This window comes from Suricata suricatta, chromosome 8 (genome assembly GCF_006229205.1).
Source record: "Suricata suricatta isolate VVHF042 chromosome 8, meerkat_22Aug2017_6uvM2_HiC, whole genome shotgun sequence".
NCBI classification, from domain to species: Eukaryota; Metazoa; Chordata; class Mammalia; order Carnivora; family Herpestidae; genus Suricata; species Suricata suricatta.
The window spans coordinates 72,079,166-72,105,899 of NC_043707.1; the positions used below are offsets into that span (position 1 = coordinate 72,079,166).

The 26,734-nt window shown below is 37.0% G+C and overlaps 1 protein-coding gene across 1 annotated transcript in view; it reads left to right on the forward strand.

Moving 5' to 3' along the window:
* ZNHIT6 (zinc finger HIT-type containing 6) overlaps positions 1-18,998 on the forward strand; it is a 65,048-nt gene extending 46,050 nt beyond the window's left edge. Inside the window, exons 9-10 of the mRNA XM_029949346.1 lie at positions 14,009-14,133; positions 17,981-18,998. Of these exons, the coding sequence (XP_029805206.1) occupies positions 14,009-14,133; positions 17,981-18,021 (166 nt within the window). The 3' untranslated portion in view covers positions 18,022-18,998. The remainder of the gene's footprint in view (positions 1-14,008; positions 14,134-17,980) is intronic.
* The last annotated feature ends 7,736 nt before the right edge of the window (positions 18,999-26,734 follow it).

The following is a 26,734-nucleotide window of genomic DNA, read 5'->3' on the forward strand; positions in this document are numbered from 1 at the left end:
CTAGGTACTCAATTTCTCTGTGCTTCATTTTCCTTTAAGGTCCCTTATTTTCTCTTATTTTATGCCTTCTTTAGGAGCCCAAGGAGGACCAAAGTTGGGCCTTGGGTTAACCTTAGTCCCCAAAGGGAAAGGAATGATAGATTAATAAAGTAAAAGGTGAGTGTTAACTTCAAGGAATACCTAGAATAAGCTCTTTTGATACTAAACCTGAGCTCATCTGAATAACATGAAAAGTATTTTTTTATTTTATCTTATCTATATAGAAAACTTACCATTCAAATTTGCCCATAAAAACATCAGAGGAGGAGGGGAAAGTTACGGATTTAAAACTTGCCACTCTAATGGCTCCCGGGTGGCTCAGTTGGTTAAGTGTCCAACTTTGGCTCAGGCCATGATCTCACAGTTTGTGAGTTCAAGCCCCGAGTCAGGCTCTGTGCTGACAGCTCAGAGCCTGGAGCCTGCTTTAGATTCTGTGTGTGTGTCTCTCTCTCCCCAGCTTGTACTCTGTCTCTTTGTCTCAAAAGTAAATAAATATTTTTTAAAAATCATAAAATTAAAAATTGCCACTCTGTTTAACTTTGAATAGTGGTGATGGCATTGTTTCATAGCAATAATCTCAGAAAATCCAGTGAAGGAATTTTTATCCTAAGTAGGGGTAAGATATATATTTCTGATTGGTAAGTCAACTTCATGATACAGTTACCCTAATTTCTATAAAACTTCCCAGTTTTCAAGTATTTTCTAATCATGAGTAGTGAAATTAGATGTTATGAAGATACATTTAGAAATAGATTTTCATTTGATTTTTTAAAATTTATTTATTTTGAGAGGGACAGAGACAGTGCAAGTGAGGGAGGGGCAGAGGGGGGCGGGGGAGAAAGAATCCAAAGCAGGCTCCACACTGTGAGTGCAAAGCCTGATGTGGGGCTTGAACTCACGAAACTGAGATCATGACCTGAGCTGAAACCAAGAGTCAGATGCTAAATCAACTGAGCCACCCAGGTGCTCCTCATTTTATATTCTTAACTAAAGATATTTAGGGGCACCTGGGTGGCTCAGTCAGTGGAACATCCAACTCTTGGTTTGGCTCAGGTCGTGATCCCAGGGTCTTGGAATCAAGTTCCTCATTAGGTTCTGCACTGAGCGTGAAGTCTTCTCTCTCAAGGTGCCTGGGTGACTCACTTGGTAAAGTATCTGACTTTTGATATCAGGGTAGGTCCTGATCTCATAGTTGTGAGATCGAGCCCCACATTGGGCTCTGCATGTGGAGCCTGCTTGGGATGCTCTCTGCCCCTTCCCCTGTTCATGCGCTCTCTCTTTCTCAAAATAAATAAACATTAAAAAAAGATTATCTTTCCTTCTGCCCCTTCTCTGCTCGCTTGCTCTCAAATAAAAAAATTTAAAAAGAAAAGATTTTTAAACCACAGTATTTTTCAGATAATACATTCATAGATAGGCTGAGCACGTACATTTTATTATATAATTGCACTTATATCATTAAAAGAAAGTACATGCAGAGAACATCTAAGTAAGATTATTATAGGTTTTAAATGTTAGACTTCTAATGTAAGATAAGCATGCTAAAATAGGATTTTATTATTTCCTAAAAAGTACTTACAAGGCAGAAGCATATAGTTTCCTTGTGGCTGTTGATCTTAAATGTATCCTACGATTTACAGCATTCCAATGACTCCAGAGTAAAGTCTTTTTAACCAAATACTTGATGCTGCCAGTTTCCACTGGTTGTGTTTTACATTCTTAGAGGTTTTATAACAGTTGTCTCATGATATATACCTGATGAGCTAGAGCAATCTTAAGTGTTTCCCAGTTTTTAGCTTTGCCATACATGACTTTTATTTTTAGATTTAGGGGATTATAGAATGTAAGCCTAACCCTAAGGAATTTGCTGCTGATGTATTTGCAAGTTTTCTTTCCAGAATACACAGGGTTTGAATTTGTGTTTTCCTATAAAAGCTAACATGGCTTCTTAAGTAAATTCATGTATTCATTGTCTTGCAAACACTTTGTGATACTCAATGTGGTCCAGGTATCATTCTGATCATTCTAGACATTGGGGTGATGGCAGTAAGGAGACCCATTCCTGACCCCGGGGAGCTTACATTCCCAGTGGAAGAGAATTCATGGAAGGTGCTTGTGTTACCCACAAGGCCTCTTTTTCTCCTAACCAGCCCAGAAAGTAAATGAGTGGCTTTCAAACAGAAAAGCCTATGTTGGTAATGCCAGATATTTAAGGGGCAGCCATTATATATATTGCTGCTCACCTATGCTAGTATTGACTGAAGAATTTAGAATATCTGAAGTTTGATACTTTCATTCAGTGGTAATTTTCCAAATCTATTTTCTGTATTTTACTTATTAATGGAAACATTTATTTTCCATAAAGAAGTTCAGCTGCATTTTCTTCATGTTTACTTTGCTGCTTTGATGTTTATATAAGGTTCTAGTTTTGATAAAGGTGTGGTTTAAGCAAACTGTTATGGGATAGTTCTTTTCAAATTTACTCAGAAACCATTGATTAAGCACATTTAATCTTCTAAGCATATAAATAAAAATTAAGGTTGATACAGGAATGAATTGGGGACAGTTCTGCTGTGGGGGAAATAAACATGAAGCAAAGGTGACTGACTAAGGTTCCTGGCATGGATCTGCTTCTGGAGGGATGGAGGTGTAGGCCCTGGAGAGGCTTACGGTACACTGAGTTTTAAGTAGAAGTGGCATCATTTACTGGAACATTATTTGCAAAAAGATTGGTCTTTTTATATTGTTCATTTCTTATTAGGATCCCTTCAGAGTGAGATTATATCATATTCCAGTAAGAAATAGTAATATTATCCTTTCAGAATATATAAATCTGTGGAGAAGTAGACCTGATTTTACTTTAAGAGGTTCCAGACTACTAGACTTTGTAGATCAAAAGTCTCACCGCTGCAAATATTAAGTTTATTAGATCATTACTTCTCAAACCTAGCCCAAATTATGAGATGTTCCAAAATAACCTTTTTGTTTTTATCTATATCAAAATAGATATTCTATAAGGTCAAAATAATGTTATAAATGTGGTACAAACCTTGGAAGTTACTAAGCTGCTTTTCCCACCTGAAAGTGGGGATGAAGACAGATATGATACTGCGTTGTTATGAGGATTACTTTGAGATATTAGCTGCTTAGCACAGCACCTGGCTCATAGCAAATCATTTTCAGTAAATACATATTATTCATATATTAGGAGCGACAGCATTCAGGTCAACATCTTGTAGATTTGACTCAATATTAGAGTTTTTATTGTTTTAATCCTAGAGATTACTTCCTTTGAAAAAGAAGGGAATCTGTGTAAAACAAAAAGTTCTATATAGCTGGCAGTTGACTATATGTTACGTATTACTTTTACTTTTTTAAAAAATAACAGCTTGTTTCAGCCATTTTGTATTTCTTATACTTGTGGAAAGCAGCTTACGTTCAATAGTAGCTATATTCCCAACAAGCCACTCATTAGCCACATGGGAGCAGATACTCAACCATGGTAGTATATATTTCTTTTAATATAAATTGGATATAGAAAGAATATGAGGTTTGAGGAGCTTCTGTACTTAAGATGTTATCAACTGTTATTCTGTACAGTGACTCCCACATCTAGATACATTTTCAACCTTTCTCCCAAACTCCAAATCCTAGTTTGTATCTATCTTGACTTACATATCTCATTAAATCTTAAACTGTTTAGACCTTATCATACCAAACCTATTTTTTCCTGAGGGTGTGTGTGTGTCTGTGTGTGTGTGTGTTTAATATATATCAAATGGGTTGATTATGTTTCTGGCATCTAGTAAGCAGTCAGCAAATGTTGATAACATACTTCTTGTTATGGCTCTGTCACTCTTGTAGTGTATGAGACATAAGGCCTTAGAACCATCTTACTTCTCCCATGCCACCCTGTTTTTACATGGTTTCCTCCATAACGAGTCTTTTGTAGATTCTCTCCTCTCCATTTTTCTGGGTAGACTATTGTTATCAGTATCTGCAGCGGAGCCTATCCTTTCCCACCAACTAGATGTGATTTCCTTATCTTTTGAGGCTTACAAAATATGTTGTATTTGTAGTTTCATGAAATCATGTTTTTTTTTTCCAATGAAATTTATCCTATTCAATGATAAACTCTTTCGAAAACAATGACTACATTAGGCATCTTTCCCATAGTATGAATTCAGTGTTAATTTTTTTAATAATAAGTAGTGTACTAATTCACTTAAATATATGTGTGCTTGCTGTTTGCTAGATGTAATACCCAAAAGGAGAACAGACTTTTTCTGAAATGGCCAGAGAGTAAATGTTTTTGGCATGGTGGGCCATATGGTTAAAATGATCAACTCTGCTATTATAGCCCATAAGCAGCTATAGATAATGCCTAAATGAATGGTGTGATTTGTGTTCCAGTAAGATTTTTTTCATGGAAAATGGACAGTGGGCTAGATTTGGCCTGCTGACCATAATTTTCCAATCTCTGCTCTAAAGGATTTTTTTATTGATCATTTGTAACTATATCATTTAGTCAGTTGAGGGCTTCAGTTCTCTATATGTAAAATGAGAGCAAGAGAAAACTAGATTATAATAACTCCCAGTATAATTTAAAGTTCCTTCAGAAAAAAGTGGTACCTGCTCAGAAGACAGGCTTTTTGATTAATGAACTGGACCTAAGTATCCTTGAGCACCTTCCATGTGACAGCATAGTACGATACACAGGCCTCTACTCTAGGAGCTTACAGTCTAGGAGAGAAGGTAAATATTTGGTAAATGCTACAGTAGATCTGCATTTAGTATATAAGGCATCATAGGTACCTGAGAAGTCATGAGCATGACACTCCAGACTTGTCATATTTATATGGAAGCACACACCAATTGCCATCACTCTGCTGCCAAAGATTGGTACATAAAGTTGAGAGTTTAGACTATAAACCCAAGCCAAACTGAAGTATTATTTAAGTTTTGACTTAATGAACATCACAGAAGATTGTTGCTCTTCTTGGGGATATTGCCCTGTTGTACATGCACAGATTCTGTTGTTTCATACTGTACTGGTTGTAGTTAATAATTTTTGGAACACCCTTTTTTTTTTCTTTTTCTTTTTTTTTTTAAAGCAACCAGCAAAAGTATGAATTCTTTTTCTTAGATGATTTTATTTCCATGCTGAGGATGTTTTTTAAATAAAAACTAAGGTTTCTTTACTTTCTTTGGATCTGTAACATGAAATGTTTTAAAAATCATTTACAGTGAAATTAAAGAGGGAAGATACTTTTTCATATGTCATTTTAGAGAAACTGATTTTGTCTATGTGAAGGCCTCAAGTGAGACCCACCTGACCTCTTTTGGCTTTTACCAAGACGCAATTCCCAGGAAGCAAAGACCTTTTCTACTTTAGAGCAGACCTGATGTCCAGTCCATGTAGCTTGCTCAGATTCTGACTTCTTGGATTCTCAAGCCTGCCTACAGAATGCCATTTCTAGGTCTTAGTTGATTCTAAGAGCCTGGTCTCCTGCCTACATCTCAGCCCTACCACATCCCTTGCTTTTTACCTGGCCCATATCCCTGCTAGTCAGTCATCCCTCCTTACCATAAACATTTCCCCTGCTGAACATTTAACCTGTATTTCTTCTTTTCTCAGTACAGTGCTTCTCACATTTCAGTGTTCATCATAATCAGTTAGGACAGTTGTTGGAAATTCAGATTTCCAGCCTACCATCATAGGCTCTGGTTTAGTCAGTCTCACATAGGGCCCAGAAATTGGCAGGGTTTTGTTTTTTGTTGTTTTTTTTTTTACAGTCTCTGCCTCTTAAGTTATCCCTGTCATCATACTTGGAGAAATAATGGCCAGGGTGTAAACTCCTTGAGGACATTTTTGGTTCCCACACAGTGTCTAGCATATTTTCTGTATAATAAGCATTTGTTAAATGTTTACTCATTTGAATTGTTGAAGCTGTATAAAGAAATAAGTAATTTGACAGTAAGATGTATTTATTGAAATCAAATTCTGACATCTTTAAAGATATTAATCTGTACCCTTTGTCTAATTGAACTGGAAGTAGAAAATTAAATTATTTCAGTTTTACAGAAAATAATTGAAAAATGTACTTTGAAGATACTCTATGTAAGAAATTTATAGTATACATTTAAAAGTTAGGATTTTTTTAAAAATCCATTAGAAAACTGAAGAGCTTGGAAGTTAACATTTTTTTGAGAATAAAGGTCCGGAATTAAGTACATTATTGGAGAACATTGAAGGAGTTCCAGCAGGTCTAAGAACAGCATCAGCTGCTTTCAGATGTCCTTTCGGTTAGATCGATTGCCACCTGTTAGTTAGATCCCTTGAAAGTAACTGTGCTGAAGGAAGGTTAGTAAATGACTGCAGTGGGCTCTCTGGATGGGATTACTTAAACTTCCTCCTTCTCCTTTTCACATTCAATTCTATTAATGAGTACTGCAGAATCAAGTGGAGTAAATTACTTAACTAAGAATCAATAGTAAACAAACATGCATGTAGTAGAAGATGCCATCTTCCGTGCCTGCCTATCACACTAAGAGATGTGTGTCCAATAAAATTCTACTTCAGATGTTGTGTTTCTGTTTCAATCAACTTTATACTAATAATTGTCAAAAATTACTCAATCCAGGAGGAAAGAGAGTTAGGGAGAAAGAGGGACGCAAGACCTGAGAAACTATTGAATACTGAAAACGGAACCGAGGGTGGGAGAGGGAGGGGCAAAGGGCAGTGGTGGTGATGGAGGAGGGCACTTATGGGGAGGAGCACTGGGTGTTGTATGGAAACCAATTTGACAATAAACTAATTAAAAAAATTACTCAATCCAGAAGAAATTTTAACATTTAAAGCATTAAAGTCACAGGTGATAAAATTTAATTTTTAGCTTGCATACACATTTTTGTTACAGAGAAGTTTGGGTAATCAATAAAAGATTTTTAAACATAAATGTATTATTCAGGATAAAATTCTTTGGAGAACTGGAGTGGAAATACAAGTTCAAGGAAAAGAAATCATGTAAGATTTCTGACTTTTAAGGAAGGACTTATTCATATATCTTTTAAATGGATGATATATCAAATTGCTATGGTATTTAGATTCTAATGAATTTACATAAGAGTGATAGAACATTTTCATTTTAAATCATCAGTATTTACACTACACAATAAATTTCATTCTTTGCATCTATTTAAACTTTTGAGTAAAGGTTTTAAATGAAATTTTAGATGTCTACTTAAAAATATGCAAAATTATCATTGTTTTCCAAAACTATTTTAGGTCATATGTAAGCAAAAAAGTGTGAAGAGCCTGAATAAGTTTTCCCAAACACAAAAAAATGTTTGCTGCAAGGGTGAGTTAAAATCAAGGTTAAATCAGAGACAAAAAGGTTATCTTTAGGAAACATAGTATTACTAACAACCTCTTAATGAGTGCCTCCTACTGTTTTTGATGCCTTAATATTTACATTATATTTACCTTATAATGTAATTACATATAATTACATTATACATGCATTATACATTTTACACATATTATAATTTTATAGGAGCCCTACCTACAACTTTGTAACCGCCAAATGGTGGTGCCTAGATCCAAACCTAGGCCTTCTTGTGTCCAGTGCATTGGGATGTTCTCTGCAATATAGCACATGCCATAAATGGACATAATCTATGTTCTTAGGTTATGTAAAACCCAACCTCTGTTCTTTTTTATACCAATTTGGGATTGTTGATTATTTTTCATAGTGAGAGTCATGATCAAGATGAGTATGTGCTCAGAATGGTATTAACCTTTGGCCACATTTTGGATATAGACACTAGAACAAAGGAAGCAAGAGATCATTTGAAGACTACAAAATGTTAGAATCCACCTGAAGAATATCCATACAAACTAAAGGAAATATGTAGAGTACTAAATGTTTTTATTAGAGAAGATGTGTTTGGTGGGTTTTGTTTGGCATTCTGCGTGAAGGCAGTTTTCTGGTAAGAACTATAAAGTTAGCTGTAGGAAAGCTAACGCTTAGCTAGTTGGCACAGCTGGGTTAGTATTCACAGGACAGGTGCCAGCACAACTATCCAAGGGTCAGGAGCTGTGACCCTGAGACTGAAGATTAGATCCACAGTGGTATGATTGTCAGATTCTTAGCAGATTGTAAGTCTGCCGTTTCCATAGTGATGATCTTATTTCAAATATATACTGTATTGACTATTGAAGAAATATGGGAATTATGTATAACATAAAATGAGAATTTTGTCTAAAAGCTTTGGAAATATATTTTAATTCTCAATTTAATGTTAATATAGTAAATTTATACATTCTATTTATATGGTAATTGGTAACCAACCGTATATATTCTTCAGAGGGAATAATGACTTGATTAGTTGAAATTTCTAGGTGATTTCAGATATTTCATATTGGTCAAAGAGCTTCAACCTCCTCTCTAACTAGACTTCTCTCTTTTTTGTAATTTTTTAAATTTTATTTTATTTTGAGAGAGAGTGAAAGTAAGCCAGGGAGAAAGGCAGCGGGAGAGAGAGAATCTTAAGCAGGCTGTATGCTTAGTGCAGAGCCCAATGAGGGGCTTGATCCCATAACCCTGGGATCGTGATCTGAGCCGAGATCAAGAGTTGGATGCTCAACTGACTGAGCTGCCCAGGAGTCCCTAAATTTTTATAAGTACCAAAACTGTATGAATTGTATGTATATTCACCTATCTATTCTCCACTCAGTCCACACCCAGCTTATTCCTGACTCTACCTTCTACATATACTTTCTTCCTGGGAAGCCTTCATCCTTCACCTCGAGTGAATACCTTACAGTTCATCACTGTTTTCCCTGTGCCAGTATCTGGTACATGGCAGGCCCTCAGTAAATAGGTACTAAGTGACAAGTGAACAAGCAAACAGCAGAGAGAAGGAGCTCAAGATCTGTTTTACGCATTTCCTTGAGTGATCCTCAGTAAGATACTTCATTCCTTAGGGCTTCATTGCCCTTAGCTGGAAGACCAAAAAAAGGTGGGGGGGGGGGAAGGGGACTAGAGTAAGTTCTTAATATAATTCTGTGGTATAGTTAATTCATGAACTATTTAACCTTTAAGCAAAAGTTTCTCTGAGGAAGCTGATCATATTTTGCTAAGTGTTACTAAGTATTGCTAAGATTAAGAGTCTGTGCTAATCATACTCTTATATTCACTTTAGTACTAGATGAAATATGTTTTGTTAACAAGAGTAAGGCTAATTAAAATTCCCTATGTTGATTAGGAGAAAATCCCTGAAGGAGGAGGGATTTAAGAACCAGATAAGAACGGGTAGCTAGGGTTAGCTTAGATATCAAAGGCGATGTGCAACCTGAAAGAACGTCCTCAGGTGATTAAGGAACAAAGAATGTTTTATTGAGTATCCACTTAGTTTTAGGTTTCTGTCATCATGACACTTGTCCCAATAAAATGTGATCATTGTTTCTTTGGTAACCTCAACAAACCGGGGTTTACTTCTATGAAATTGTATTATCTAGCAGACCACTTGTATGGGGTAAACAGTAAGTATTTGAGGAATTGATGGATAAGTGGTCACAGCATTTCCAAGTGCATTCATTACTAATTGTAACAGTATGTACCATATCTACAAGATAAGAAGCTTAATAAGCCCTGAGAAACTGACCTATGCAAAGAAACCAATGTATAATTACAAAGCCAGGATTTGGGCTTAGGGCTGTCTACAAGTTCATACTTTTGCTACTAACTAGTCATCAATCATGCACATAATTCCTGACAAGTGTGTCATATTCCTGCTAGAGGTGCTATATAAAATCTTTGGAGTATAAAAATATGACCGATACTCGCTTGGGCAAGTTCCACTTTAGAAACATTTTCAGCTGTTAAATTCACTTCTTTAATCTTTACAAGCTAGATGACTTTTCCATCATCATACTTGTGAAGAAAGCTGAGCATCCTTGAGGAGTCACAGATCTTAAGATAGGAGCCCAAACCTCTGGATTTAAAAGTAATTGAGCTTCCAGTAAGGATCAGAGAAGACTGAACAAATGGCATTTAATAAACAAATAAGAGCCTTGTAAGACCCTCCTTAAGTTTTAAAATGTATAATTGGTCACTTTATTTCACCACATCCCATAGCTTTCATGCCATGGATAGACTAGAATCATTTGCCACTACAGTTTTGAACTGCTGAGCTTTCTGAATTGAGGAGGCATATGTCTGCACTTGTAGAATTATAAAGCTGGAGTCATCTTGGTGATCACCTCATCCAGTGACTTTATTTTTTAGTGAAAAAGGTCTGTCACATAGGGACTACTATGAGATTGTTAAATTTGAAGAATATTCATACTTCGTTTCAGTATTTTCTAGGAGGAGAAAGGAAGATGATTCTAAGATGTGTTAATGATCAGGCGGGAAATATGGGAAATAAAATGGTTTAGGACTTTTTAAAAAATTCTATCTTCTTTTGAGTTATGGGAAATTTTTTTATCATAACTTTTTTAAATTTTTTTAAATCATAATTTGTAGATAAAGTAGAGGAAGAAGTTTGAGAACTTGGCCAGTTTCTTTGAAAGTTAATAACAGAGCCAAGATTAAAAGCATACCCTTGAATACCAAGACAACATTTATTTATATAATGTCAGTCACTGTTAACACCTGTTTAGCCTCCTGAGCCATGCTGCCCTTCCACTGCCCCTGTGAAGCTGCCTGTAGCAGGGTCAGCGAGCAGGCCTGTGAGGGTACGCAAGTGAGATAACAAGAGGAAATGTCCGAGAGGCTCCCTAAGGTAAGGGAAAAAAGAGACAAATGTTGGTGTCTTAATCTTTCAAACCTAAGTAGTTTGTCTTATGGTAGCAGAGCCATTCTACTAATGGGAACTCCAGAGTTTGAGAAAATTTCAAAAAGATAAAAAAGCTGTCCCTTAGGGTTCAATAACTTAATGGCTTGCAAAAGAGCTGAAGACTAAATGTTATAGGCAGTGCCAAGCTGGACTCTACACCTTGACTAAAGATAATAAAAATAGAAACATTCAAAGTACTTTTAGCCTCCTGGAAGTAAATGTGATCTAAAACAATGGGTTTGAAAGTTGTAAGGCTACATTTAAAATGTAAAATGCAATAAAAGGGACATACGCATTTCTGTGCTTACATAATAAGTGCCATTCTTTGTTACTCAGACGAAATTGGTCTGAACTGAAGTTTCCATCAGAATGTGTTTTATTTTAGGTAAATATAAATGTAAAATTTTGTTCATGGCCTAGGTAAGTGAGCTAACAGTTTTCAAGTGTGGAAACTGGGGATCAAAGAAGTAAAGTAACTTGTCCAGAATTGTAGACCAGTAGGTGATGGTGTCAGGACTGGAACTCAGTGTTAGACCCAAACCCACCAGCCACTAAAAGTTGCTGCTTCATTTCATGCAAATCACAAAATGTTACCCCATATGTGTTTGCCAGCTTTTCTTTACAAACAGTTCACATAATTTTGCTTTTTAATCACGGGCAAATATTAGTGGTAGACTACAAGTAACCACTTGTAGTAGAAAAATCACAGAAATTCAGAATTTCAACTACAAGGTTATCTACTGAAGTCCAACCTCTAACAGACTGGAAAGCTGAGACCTCGAAGCTTACTGACACTCAATACCAATATTGCTATGATTAGAAGTTTGCAACATTTTAGGGTAACACTAAGGAAAATTCAGTGGTTCTAATAAAAACCATCAATATACCAGATTTTCATTGTATTTGAATAAAACATTTTAAAAATAATTTATTATAAGTTTTTAGAAATCTTTGCATACTCAGTGCTTTGTAAAAGAAAGTGCCTATTCTACACATAAAAGAGGGACCCAAAATTTTTTAAATTAAACAAGTAATCATTGTAGTTTTGCGATTGAAGTAATGTATAACTTATTACGTGGTGATTTTTAAGTATCTCTAGATGTTCGTGTGCTGGGAACAGATTTTATACTGTGTCAGCAGGATTAGTAGGCTGTAGCTACCATGTAGCTTTTGAAAATTTTTTTTTCTTTTTAATTAAGCTTTGGAAATCTAGAGAAACTTAATGATTTAATATTATAAAAAGAAACAAATTACCTTAAACATTAAGTATACACTGAAAATTATTTCTCAAAAACTGAAATAAGTAGAAAACCTTCCCTTGTGAAATGTCTCTTAAAAGAAGTCTTAGGATTCAGTTTAAAATACACAGAAGACAAGTCACTGCCAAGTGTTTGTAAGGCTACTACTTGAAAATTTCCTATTTGAGCATTTAAGTTTTATTTTCTCCTAAGAAAAGTTTGGTTATATCCATTTTATATTTTACTTTAAAAATTAATCTTATACTTTGATATCTAATTCAATCTTATTTTTCTCTTACGTATAATTACTGCTAACTTTTAAAAAACACACTGCTTATTTCAAAGGGAAATAATGTTTAAAAGATGTGAAGCATTTAATCCTTGAACGCTGGAACCACATTTAAAGTATTGTAAGCACATCTGTGTCACATTAAACAGGGAAAAGAATGTGTGTGTTCCGTGGCCCATGGGCACTAGGGTGGCTGGTTTAGGAAAACTGAGTACTTTTTTTATTTTTTTACATAAATTTTTTTCTGTGATTCTAAAATAAAGAGTTGAATTCCAGGGGTGGGGCATGTGGTTATGCAAACATAACTAATGTTTTGGTTTTACAATTTGTCTTGTCACTTGTCACCTACTTCTGAAAAAGAAATCAGAGCATTTTGTTAATAAGTCCTTCCATTTTTCCTTATTTGAAAACTATTTCACGGGACAGACTTGCAGAGAAATTGTGAGTTGCGTGTCAAAGCTGCAGGTTACAATGCAAATAATTGATTACTAATTAGGAAATACCAAAGTTTGTGAATGATTTACTCTTAACAGAATTAGAGCAGATTCAGATGTATTCCAATGATCACTTCATTCTTGATCACTTGTATTCCAGTGTGTTTTCTTAAGTGGGACAGAAAAGGGTGGAGTGGCAGCTATCAGGCTGGGTCCCCTGGGATGTGTGTTTTGCATGTGACCGTCATCTGGCATTGGTGGAGATGGAAGAAAAAAGCTTGGAGAACTGCGCCACACTGGTGGACATGTTCTCAACGTTTTCCTCTTTCACCTGACACTATTCACATGCCAACACATTCCCATCGGCAACTCCAGCTCCTAGCAAACTAGCTGAAATTCCGCCCCTTTCTCTGCTGCCGAAGAAGGCAAGCAAGGGGGGAAATGTTAGGGAAATGCATCTTAGATCAACTAAAAAAATTTTTTTAAGTAATGGCTTGAGAGTTTCACACCTTAAATATTAGCATCTAATTAATTACCTGTGGCACATTTGACCCCTGTGTCGTGTTATCATGACTGATAAAGTCCGTACGTCTTAAATTTTGTGTTTAGCCTCATCCAGGCTATTGTTGTTGTTTTATTTGAAAATAAGGAAGGCCAAATTTAATTGTATGAAAATGTAAGTTTCTGGAAACTATTTATAGTTAGAATTAGCTTTTTACAAAGTATTTGTAGCCAGTTATTTTTAACACCATATGTTACTAGAAATGATCATGGGAGAGTTTTTGTTTTTTCCTTTAAAGGTCAAATTAAATATATTTGAGGAATTTGAATTTTTAGGTAGTCATTCCTTTGTCCAAGAAGAATTCATGACATATTGAACATAGATATTACATAAAAGTTAGTCTTTACTCCTTGATAATGAACATGGCTTATTCTAAAGCTTTCCTAATGTCATATTTGATATATTCTTGATTTTACTTTAAAGCCTGTATAATAGGGCTCTTCTTACCTGGTTTTCTTAGAGATATTATATTGTAAGGAAATAACTATTAAATTAATGTCATTAGCATTTAAAAATTGTAAGGGACTTTGTATTTTATTTATGAGTAACTTTGGATATTAAGGGTGTTTTCTTATTTTTGTTTTGCTTTTTTTATTGTAAGGTATTATGAACTGGATCCTAATAAAACTCTTCGTGACAATTTGAGGAACAAAGTCATCATTGAGTATCCAACATTACATGTGGTATTAAAAGAATCCAGTAGTGACATGGAAGTTCTTCACCAAGGTAAGTGTGGATTTATTGGTCCCTATAATGCTTAGAGTAACTCTAGGGTACTTGAGCACTTACTGACTGTCTTTACATCTTCATATATGTGTCTTCCCACTGTATTTACACACTTAACCAAATTTGCTCTATAGCTATCGTTAATTCTGTAAAGAACCAAATGAATGAGCTGTTGCTTCTGTCATTGTTTGAGAGCACATAAGCTTAGAATATCAATTTAAGATGAATATGTTTGAATGGCTGTAAAAGGACGTTCTTTGCCTTCTTGGAGTTCCGTGTGTTTTTGTCTTTTTTTTTTTTTTTAAGCTAATAGTCTTTAACAGTCTATCCAGTATCAGATAAATTTATTCCCTACTAAAAACTCTCTCTTTAGAGATTCCTAAAATGAGAGATTATAAAACATTTTTAGTATCCTCCATTATAGAAAGGGAGATGTTTGAAAGAACATCATGTTTAAAATTTGGACTGTGTTTAGGATAAGCTAGTGCCATTGCTTTGACCTCTGTCTTTTTTAAATTCCCCTGGTTTTATTTTCTTTGATTTTGTTTCTTTGACCATATTGTCATTTTAGTGATTCTTCAAAAGTAGATACTGTCCCTCTTTAGTGAATAGTGGAGTTGGAAGGAAGTATTAAAAGTGGAAATAGTAGACGTAAAAACTTAGTATATAAAATGACTTACCCATATTTGCAACTGCTGATTAAAGTAAGCTGTTTGTGTTGCCAAATACACCTCCAGAAAGAGGATGAATAAAATTCAGAAATTACTTTTAAAAAAGGAAGAGAAATTACTCAGCTTAAACCACTAGATACCACTTTTAGCTAAGAATTACAGTTACAGGACAAGTTTCATTGTAACAGTGTCCAGAGGACCATTGAATCCTTGGTTTGGATTGAAATCTATTTCTTAAATAATACTATTTGAAATATATGGTTTAGGTCTTACTGTTCTACCAGCATCATAGGCTGTAATAGGCAGAAACCTTTGTTTTAAGGTGTTCTCTTACATGCATATAATGGGTTTTTTTTTTTTCTTGGCCAAGGGTTAATAGAAGAGTGGTTTTTTTTGTTGTTGTTGTTGTTTTCTCTTTTCAAAGGGAGCAAAACTTTGTCAGGGTCACAGTTTGAAACTAGATTTTTAGCTAGCAAACATGAAGTTTCTAATAATCACTTATGGGCCTCTAAATTTTTAGGCTAATTCTTGGCTTTATATCTTTCACAATTTGAAAATACCCAATTTTATTTTCTCAAATTAAATTACAAGTGTGTTGTAAATGGCCAGTTTCACTTTTTTTAAAAGCTGTGTAAAATCTTACTTTTTCCTTAATATAATTCACATAGCTCTCCAAATGTTGGTTTCAGGGAACGTTGTTTAGTAATGTGGGTTACTAGCCAGGGCAAACACGTCTGTGTAAATAAACACAGCACACACAGCTCCTCTTTCACCTTGTTTAGGAATGCACACTGAAGCAAGGCTTCCTGTAATGAAGCAAAAAGAAAAGACTACTTTTGTAGTGTACTTGGAACCTGATTAAGTAAAATTTGCTACTTTTTGGTGGGTATGTGATGTTTGACTTATTTACAGGAAAACAAGTGACTCGTGCTTTCAGGATAGAGGCTTATTTAGAGCCGCTGTAGCAAAAAGAAGAGAGTATGACAGGATTTTAAGGACCATACCACTGTTGTCACATCAGAAATACATTTAAAAACTCATGCCAGGTCTTTCATACGTGCATTTCTTTGTGTGCACACTTAACATATCTGATTTTTTGTGCATTCTCACAGCTTTGGATGTTTGGCAGGGTGGTCCCTTAATGCTGGAGGAGGGTTATATAAGAACAGGGCATTTTCTTTGGAAAGCCTTGAAATTCTTTCTCTCTCTCTGGAGGCAAAAATGTTGGATTTTGATCTTTTCATAGCACAAGGTGTCTCTCTTCTAGTTTGGGAAAATGTGTTTCTGGGCTGGGATTCAGTGGTTTTCACACTTGATCATTGTTATAATGTTTGTTATGGTTGTAGATTGCCATAATTTTTTTTTTCAGAAATCTGCCAGGATTGACGGGCAATAGGCAAGTTTTGTTTGTTTGTTTTCTGCTTTTTAAGGAATGTAAAAGATAGGCTGTAAAAGGTTGAGCAGTTAAAGGTAGCCCAGTAGATTGGAAATGTGGTGTGCTGATCACCCATCTTTTATCAGTCCAGTGGGAAGTGTTCAGAATGGTGTTACTTACTTCACAGATCTCTGTTTGCCAACGTAAGCTAGTAGATTTAAATGACTTAGTAAGAACATGCCGCATTTCAATCCTAGGAAAAGATGGAGTGCTTTTAAAAGAAGAAAACAGGCAACTTCAAGAAAGCAAAGAAGAGTTTTCCCCAAATTGCAATGCAAAATACTACAAAGCTCTGTTGATTTAAAAATAACAATAAAACAGATTTCTCTATTGTTCTAAGATAACTCAAAATTAGAAAATGTCTCTGCCTTTTGAGAAGGAATCCAAACCAAGATTGATGACTTGAATTAGTGAAAATACATAGCATAGCAGCTACTCATGCATCAGTCACTTGTTGGGCCAATAAATCCTTTCCTCCATTCTCCCTCCCTCTCTCCTCCCCTCACTCCTTTTTACCCCTCTTTTTCTTCCTCTCTTTGTCTCTGTCTGTGCAGGGTGAGGAGATGAGAATGGATCTCAGGCACAAGAACACACATGTAGACTTGATAGTGCAAGAGTTGATATAATAAAATTTGTATGAATTGCAAAGAAAGCCAGAGGAGAAACAACTGGCGTGTATTATCATGGAGACACTTGAAAGGACTCTGCTAGAGTTTATAAATTTCCACAACCATCAGGACCATATCTTGGATGGAACCTGTTTCAATGCTTTACTCATAAAAAGGATTCAGGAGACATCATTCTGGTTGCTGGGACCATCTTAAATCTAGTTACCATCGGCAAACTCCAAGGAACTTGGCAATTGAATATGAGGCAAGATCTAGGTTTATGATTCTAGCATCAGTTCATATTAAACTGTGGACCCTTGAGCATTCACTTTACCTCTGAGCTTTATTTCCCTTATCTTTTTAATAGAAATAAATGGCTATAAGCCTAAAGCAAAATAATCTGTATTTTAACATCAACTTCCATGGCATTTTAATACAGGATTTCCATTTAGCTTCACTGTGCAGTGAAATAGAGCTGTTACTCTGGTTCCCATTTTGCAGATGATAAAACAAAAAGAGTGATTTGGATTCATACTGATTCAGCAAACAGGCTACACTGGGAGGTAGACGTGAGAAGGAAAGATCTAGTTTCTATCCTTCAGGAATCTCAATAAGTGAATCATAGTCTTGCTTCCTTGAGTTAAGGACAGCTCCTTTAAAGGAGCTTCATTTCTGCTCTAAGATATCTTTTCTATGAAAGGAAGGAGATGGCGATTAGCTAGTTTTCTCTCAGCCCACATTCACTCAACATACACTGACCCTCAATTTTCAGTTGAAAAAAAATTATGGAAAAATTTATTCCAGCCACAGTTGGCCAGCCTATGTGATAATAGTGATCTTTTCAGTGGTACGAATATGGGATCATAACCACACTGCGAAGTGACCATTCCCAAGTCTTCCACAGAGTCAGGAAGGATGTTGCCTCACAGAGTGTAATTGCCACTCTCAGACACCGTCTCTTTCTTGTGGCCAGAACTGTATATGCCAGCTGCCTGGAACATGACATGGTTTGTCTGTCCCCATGAGCAGTGCTGTTGGTATGCATCGGAAGGAAAGAGAGAAGAAGGAAAAACAGAACAAGCTAAACACAATCAGTATAAACACTTGACTGTATGTTTACTTGTTTTTTTCAGTGAAAAGTGAATCTACCAAGAACATTGGCAATGAAAATTGAGCACTTCTTCTGGAGGAAGAAGGCGAAATTCCCAGACAATTGCAGAGGACTGTGCATTGACTAGCTGTTGGATGGCTGGGATGTTATCAGCGGGTGGTTGAAATTTTTTGTTTGTCTGAGAGTAATTAAACAATCTAAACATTTTTTTGAAAACGATGTCTTTTCTAGCCTCTTAGATTGACTTGTAAGGCCCTTATTCCTAATAACTCTTTTCTGCACCTGATCAGCATAGTGCTTATTTTAGTCAGGCCCAGGGTTTTAATATATTTAATTCTATAGGCCAGAAAAACGTTTTTTGTTAATTAGTTTGATGCAAGACCCAACCCAAGGATCACCTTTGTCAGCTGCAAAATTGACATCCTTGTTAACGGAACCTCGCTAAACATAAAGGCCACATGACACACCATGTAGCCACAGGAGAACTGATACGTCAGTTGCCCTTTCTTGTCTTTGGGATTTATTTGTAACTTACCCTCTTGAGATGACTGAGTGGGTCTTTTACTTGGTTAGCATCCAGGACAGTGTCACCTGTAAAGGATGAATAAATACTATTAACTACTATTTCTTGTAATTCAATTCAGAAAATCAGTGGCTCCTCCTTGTTTGAACCATCAGTGCTCATGAATTTGGCTGTCCTTGTTTGCACAGTGGGCTGTGTTGTCTGAATTCCGTGCCTTTCATCCTGTTCCCGTTCCACTCTCCTCAGTACCACACAGGGGTGTTGTGAAGAGCAGTTTTAGGCTGTTTTGAAATATCTAGCAATAACTAAAGAAGAGAAAGCACTTGGAACTCTTCAAAGTGTTATTGGAATGTATCTGTGCATTTATGTATATACATGGCTTAATTTATACCGTATGGCAGCTCTGTATACATTATGATCTCACATATTGAAATTAAAGTTACCCAGTTTTATGGAATTTATACATACAGTTATGAAATTGCAATATGGCTATAAAAGAGTAAAAGATGATTACATCTGTGTTGCATCTGTGTACTTAATGGTTAAGAAAACAGTGATAAAACTGGACATTGATGAATTCATTTGTAGTTTATAACTGGAATAAGTTTTAGACCAAAAGGAAGTCAGAGACATTAATTAAAGAAGCTTGTGGAAAAAATAGAATAAGGAGAGGATGACCATAGGAGAACACAAATATGTGTCATTTGGGATCAAAACTGGAGAAGAGAATCCAAATACAATAATGCCGCAAGACCCTTCGCCATAAAAGGAATAGTGGAAATATGATTCATAGAAAATAAGGCCTTGAAATTTGAGAAATAGGTATACTTCCTCAAGCAACTTCAGGAATCTTCCTCATACAGTGAAAGGTTTGTGAAGTTTGTTTTCTTGAAACAGATCAGAAATAGGATGAATTGGGGGCACCTGGGTAGCTCAGTCAGTTAAGCTCAGGTCATGATCTCCCAGTTTTTGGGATCAAGTCCTGCATCAGGCTCTGCACTGATAACATGGAACCTGTGTGGGATTCTCTCACTCCTCTCTCTCTGTCCCTTCTTTTATACTCTCTCTCTCAAAATAAATAAACATTAAAATTATTTTTTAAAAAAAGAAATAGGATGAATTCAGTCAAATGCGTCACAAAATTGTTCCTGGGAAAAGTAGGATAAAGCACACAACAGGAATGTGTGATCTGAATATCAGGATGAAGAGCAATTTTCTGACAGTGAAATCTGTTATGGCATAGTCTCATTTCCAAGAAGAGTGCTGAGTTCCATCTCTTCTAGAATTTAAATTGAAAACTGGACAACCAAAGGATTTATCCTGTACTTTTCCCTCCTGACCAGGAAGAAATTGAAAGGGGAAAAAAATCTACATGATGTGATGCGTGCTTGCCATTTCTATAGTCTAGATTTCTGTTAGATTTTTCAATTATAAACTGTTCCTTAGAAAAGAACTTAGTGTAGTTCCCATAATTATAAGTATCAGCTCATTTGATTAATATACATATTTATTCCCATGGGATTTATAATAAACATGTTTTAGTGAATAACCAACCGTGTCAACTGCTTGGAGAGGGTGAAGTTGGAATAATTCACTGAGAGCCCTAGAAGTTCATAGTATTAAGACTTAATTTCCTTTTTTAGAGGCCCTCTCTGTTTGGATTCTTGACAAATTTGGATGAATAACCAAACTCCGTGGCCCATGTTAAATTCAACATCCTGCATTCTGTTCACAAATCACATTTTAAAAGCAGAAAAGCTTCACCTGGCCTTCTTCATTTTTTAAACGATGATTTCAAAGGCAAGGTAGGCCTTTCATAATTGCTAATTATTATATATGGGATTAATAGCCACAAATTACAGTAAACAAAGCTTGCACCTGTTCATATTATAAATAGGAATTAAAGAAAGTCACTCTAATAGATATTTAAGATTCCAAAGTGTAGTTGAGCCAATTTGTTTCCCTGAACAAGTAGTGCTATTCAAGCTTCACAGTGTATAATAAGATGTTAAGTGGTAATTCTAATGCCAGCAATTTCCTTTATACATTTGGTTTAATTTGGTTGACATATACCGTGTGTTCTACCTGATTTCATATTAGTCATTAAATTTTAAGTAAAGATACCCAGTCTGTTTTTATTGAATCATATATTACTTATTAAAATGTGTTAAATTTATTTTCCAGTAGATCTTGTACACTTCTGATTTTTAACCAATCGCCTTTCTGTTGCAAGTAACAGAAACTCAAGCTAGTCTAAGCATGAATGGCCACTTATTGGCTCATCTACACAGAAATCCAGGCACAATTTGGCCCAAATACCTTAAGAGACCATCTTTCCATCTCCCATACTTAGCTCTGATTGATTTTTTCCTGGGTTGGTTTTCTCTTTCAGGCAGACTTTCTCTTTGGGGAAGGAGACAGTGAGGAGAGAATGGTAGAAGGCACCCATTGATAGTTTCAGTTTACATCATCATAACCAAAGCATGGCAATGAATTATGTAAAATTTGGGAAAGAACTTTGATTTTGCCCACATTGGATCACATTCCATCCCATAGCTGATCAGGAGAGGAGTTATCCCAGAGGAAGAGGAAATTATCAGAAAAAGGAAGAAGGGAGTAGGAGAGAAAAGACAGTTACTGAAAATCCAAAACTAACAGATGTCCACTGCACCCTATTTGAGTGTCAGTAGCAAGAGGTTTCTGATTTAGAAATAACATGAGTAAAATTCAAAACTAACATGCAAACACTCATTGGCTGTAACTAGAGATTTTAATTCCTGCTTGATGCCACTGCTGCTTTAAGTTGCCATTTTAGGCGTTCAAAAAATACTTTCCGTTTGTGTTTGACGTAATGTTGCTGCTGGTTTGATCACGTGCACATAGCACCAGTTTTTTGCCATCACAGATTTGACAACTTCCCATTTTGTCAACATTTGAGAAATTTTGATATTGGAATTAGAATTGAACTGGAGCAAAATACTTCCAAAAATGAATACTACTTAAATAAAAATAGACCCGTGGGGGGCCTGGGTGGCTCAGTCAGTTAAGCATCCAACTTGGCTCAGGTCATGATCTCATGGTTCGTGGCTTCAAGCCTTGCATCGGGCTCTGTACTGACAGTTCAGAACCTGGAGCCTGTTTTGGTTTCTGTGTCTCCCTCTCTCTCTGCCCCACCCCTGTTCATGCTCCATCTTTCGGTCTCTCAGAAATGAATAAATATTAAAAAATAAATAAAAATAGGCCCTAAAATAAACTTTTGGGGATCTTACTTCACTACAAAGTATTTTCTTTCAACTTTGGTCAGTGAAAGCTATCTAAAGTATGTGTGCATATGTTCTTTAAATGAGCCATAACATAAACATTTCTCATATTAAAGTGTGGTGGACTACACTCATTTTGAACTTCATAACCAAATGCAGCCTTTGGTCTTTGGTGAGCTACTATGCAAATCTGTTGCCAGTTTTGTTTTCTTGCTGAATTAAGTACCAAAATCCTTACTCTTTATGACTTGGCCCCAACAGAGTCCAAAAAGCTCCTGGGTAGTTGATGCCTGTTTCATTAACCTTCTGTGAGATTAACCTGCCCTCTGCTTCCCCACTTCCTGAGACAGCCTGATGTTTCTTCCCCAGCTTCACCTTCCCTCTCCTATTCTTCACCATGAGTTACGAATTTGAGCCCACATGGCCACGTTTGAACAGGGGCTGGGTGGAGAGTGGAAATGATTTGTTGATGGGAGTTACTGTAAATTCATTTTACAGAGGGAAAACGCAAGCTTCAGAGGTTAAACCTTACTCTGAAGTCAAATTGTTAGATGAGAAATGGTAGAGCTTGGATATTTTCCTTCACTTAATTCCTCTCTGCACCTGCTATTATCTTTCTTCCTGTCTACATGCTTATTGCTGTAATTCTTCTAGTCATAAAGGCCACGTCTGTGGTTGATATGATACTTGCATGAGAAGATAAGCACAGTTTCTGGCATGAAAACCTTCAATAAAGATTGGGCATTGAGAAGCACCTGAGTGGCTCAGTTGGTAAAGTGTTGGACTCTTGATTTCAGCTCAGGTCATGATCCCACAGTTTATGAGTTTGAGCCCCACATCGGGCTCTGTGTGGACAGTGTGGAGCCTGCTGAGGATTCTCTCTCTCTCCCTCTCCCCCTGCCCTGCTTGTGCTTCTCTCTTTCTCTCTCTCTCTTTCTAAGTAAACATTAAAAAGAAATACTTATTTCAAAAAAAAGATTGGGCATTGAGATGAGGTAGGAGGAATAGGAAAGCTCTCTTGGTCGAAAAATTTTATAAAAATTTTTAATTTTTATAGATAGATCTCTTAATCTATAGCAAAATCCCTTACTGATGGGATAATAAATATTAAGAGCTAAAAACTTAGAACTTAGCATGAGCGAGGCACTATTGTAAACATAATGTTAACATTGACTCCTCACAATCCTGAGGTAGGTACTGCTGCATTTCTTTGAATCTAAAATGCATTAATGGTAAGATGTGCATTTTATGCAACGCTAAGAAAGGAAAATATTGCTGCCAACTAAATTAATGACCTGATGCTTTTTTAAAAACTCAATTTAGAATGTATATACTTACACAAAGAGTGCTTTTAGGCATTTGATTTCAGCAAATCTAAGACTCCATCAATTTGTAAAACACACCGTTTTGTATACCACCAAGAATGAAAAGCACAGCTTAATTAATTGTGTGACACATTTGTCTTGTGTGACACGATTGTGGCTTGAGATGGTGAAATATGAAATAATAATGTAGAATTAATGTAATGCAGTATTGAGACAAATTTTTATATCATTCTGTGCTCATATAAAAAGAAAAACATAAGTGAAATTACCTGGGTAAGGCATTCCTAAAGCGTCACGACAATCAGGACAATGATTTGTGAACCAAAATACTGAAAGGCTGCAGTTGTCCATTTGTGCCACCAAAAACAGCCACGAAGTCCACATTTGCACAGGCTGTGACAACTGCATCGTGACGGTGGCCTGCCCAAAAGCTATTTTAAGACTAAAGAGTTCAGAGATGTTAAAATGTGGGCTCTAGAATCGATTAGGTGCGTTACCACCACCCCCCTTTCGTATGATACGGGCAAGAAATAGATCCAAAGGGATCAGTCCCATGAAAAGGAAATAGGTGAGCAAGGATTTGAACCAAGGCCAGCGGGGCTTCAGAGTCACATTCTTGCTGTTAGGCCACATAGCCTCCATGGGCTCGGTCCAGCCCATCAGGCTACTTTGAACATTTTTTGGAACAGAACAGTTTCTTTATAATTGGTGAAACTGCTTTTCTTGGAGGTTTTTCCCCTCGGTGATGGACAGCAGTCTAAGTTTCTCCTGTGTGTTTAATTCCTCTTGGGTATTTCATCCATGTTACTTGCATATTTTGCTGGTTTGGGCATAAAAACTTCAATCGTTTGTTTGTTTGAAACCAGCTGTTCATGCTAATGCTTGTTTCTTTCAGTGGATTCCAGGGTCTGGGTAGTAAGTCTGTTCTGCTGCCCACTATGAACTGTGAATTGTACACTGCTTATCTGAGCACTGCTCAAAGCAGCTGCAGCAGACCTGCAGAGAGTGTGGCTTCCCCAGGACTACCTGGGGAAGTGGCCCCCGGGAAAAGGATGTAAGGACGCTATGGAAGCTGTCAATGGTTGTCACATTGACTTTATGTCAGGTTGCAGGGGGAGCATGTGCTGGGCGTGCTGGTGACTCCCAGCTGAGAGCTGTTGAGCCTTGACTCTGGACAGGACAGGCCTGGGGAGTCAGGACAACCACAGAGGAAGTGTAATTTCGGGACCTGTTGGGAATTAGCTTCAGAAGTGGAAATGGGATGGTTGGAGGAAATCCGTGAAAAGGCCAGAGCAGGCAAATGAAAGGCTTTGGAAACAGGGAAATGTGCATTTTAATTGTTTTGTCTTGTTTTTTCATGTTCGCTCTTAATTCCATAGAACTAAAGCAACTTTCCATGCTCTGAACTATGTAACCAAGGAGAGAGAAGTACATTAAGCCATATAGGTTTTTTTTAAATATTTTATTTATTTTTGAGACAGAGACAGAACTTAAAAGGGGAGGGGCAGAGAGAGAGAGGGAGACACAGAATTCAAAGCAGGCTCCAGGCTCTGAGTTAGCTGTCAGCACAGAGCCCCGTGTGGGGCTCAAGCCCAGGAACATGAGATCATGACCTGAGCCGAAGTCCGAGGCTCAACCAACTGAGCCACTCAGGCACCCCTAAGCCATGTCATTTTTAATAGGGGAATTTCTTATCTCTCTGAGGTAGATAATGCAGGGACTATCAAGTGGTGGTTTTGCTTTTTACTGCAGAAAAATGTCCCTTCTTCCAGGTTTCTGCTAAGCATTCTAAGTTACTTTTACTGTGAGAAGAAACTGTCACACCACCTCTTGGTATCATGATTTCTTTTGGCCCCTCAAACAGTTGATTCTAGGTTAAGCCCATAAAGTATGAATCTGTGGTGCAAAGATGGTCCCAAAAGCCCAGTAACTTCTTATTTTTCCCAGAACCCTGTGGTCCTACTCCTGACTGCTGCTCTGTGTTCCTGAAGAAAAACAGTAGAGTCTGATCTCTGTGTTTTGAAGTTTTATGATGCTGTGCTCCAGGGTCCCCGCCAACACAGAAGAGACAGCAACTCTTTCCATGTTCCTGACAGATTGGAAGGTGTTTTTTCACATTCTCTGCTTCAGATCTCTCCCTGGAAAGGTTGGCTGGTTGTTCAGCCAACATCTTTGGCCTCGGCAGCTAGTGCAGCTGAGGAACCTGTAAATAGTTCCGCCACATTTGGACCCTCACAAACAAAACTTCTAAGCATTGGAAATGGAAAACTGGGGGTGGTGAGGAAAGCCAAGTGAGTGGGCATCCAGTCTTCCAGGCAATGAATTAATGGGACTCTGCAAGAAGGAAGCCACTGTTTGTGGCTGACCTGTGTATGGACAGTGGAAGGGAGAGCAGGATCCAGATGTTCTTCTCACTTTCCTAAGTGGAAAGAGGAACAGTTGTGAGCTTTCGTTTGTTTTTCCTAAGCAATCAGATTATTTTTTTCCTACCAAACTCAGGTGCCCCTTAGGAGTGAGAGGGCGAGCAAGCTATTTTGTAGCTCCTTTCACACATCAGAAAGTAGTTGATTTGAAATTCTGTAATTGAGCCGAACTAGAAGTACTTCATTATCATCTGTAATCTCCAATAGCCCCATTTTGTCTTCCTCCAAAGAGCAGTAATGGATCTAGAAAGCTTAGGCCAAGTGATGGTGCAAGTATGGATTATATTAAAAGGTATAGTAAAAATCTCTTGTTTACTCCCCCGCATGTACCCCCCTTCTTTCTGGTAGCCATGCCTTGAGATCCTCTGGGAAACTGCCAACTCCTCTTTGTTCTCGGCCATCTGGTTTGGATGGAAGTAAGCCCAACCCTAGTTCCTTGGTGGGTTTTCATCAGCCGAAACAGATCAGAGCGTCCCACTCCTGCCATCGCATGTTTGGTTCCAACTGTGCAGGTAGCCTAACCTGGTGCAATCTGAGGGAGCTACAGAATAGGCTGGGCATGGACTCTCCTGCGCTGTAAACATGTCAGGCTCAAAGGGGGTTAGCCTGTCCCACCGTGAGGAGAGCCAGCCTGAAGCCAAGCCATCTATCCCTGTGGACTATTCAGTTGCATTAGCCAATACGTTCCTTTTCTTTTTTTTTATTCAAGTATTTGTAAGTTGGATTTTCTGTCAACTATATCAGAATTTGAAACTAAGAAATGAAGTGTGGCAAGTTATAGGCCCTTGATTATGGAATTGGCTGAATCAAGATAGTGAGGGCAGCCTCTTTCTTAGGCAAGAGTATAAGGACTACATTGGTCCATAAAAGAAAAATAATCTTGATGTTCCCTTAAAAGATATTTTATGGCAGTTGCACACAGCACTTCTGTGCATCCCATTTGTAGATCTTGGCCATGTGGCCACACCTAATTACAAGGAAATGGAAGGAAGTATTTTCCTCTGGGTGGCAATGTGACTAAAAGTTGTGGATCTTTTACTAAGGAGGAGAATTAAATGGGTATTGGAAGACAAGGGACAGTCTTTTCTATAGCTGGCCATTGGCGACTCTTTGTGGTACTGTAACAGTTGTCTAATGTCTATTGAGACCTTCAGTCCATATGTCTTCCTGGGCTGCAGCATTAAGGGACTTGGACAAAAAGTTCAGGCTGTAGGATGTACTGATTACAGGTTGAAGCCTTTGTAA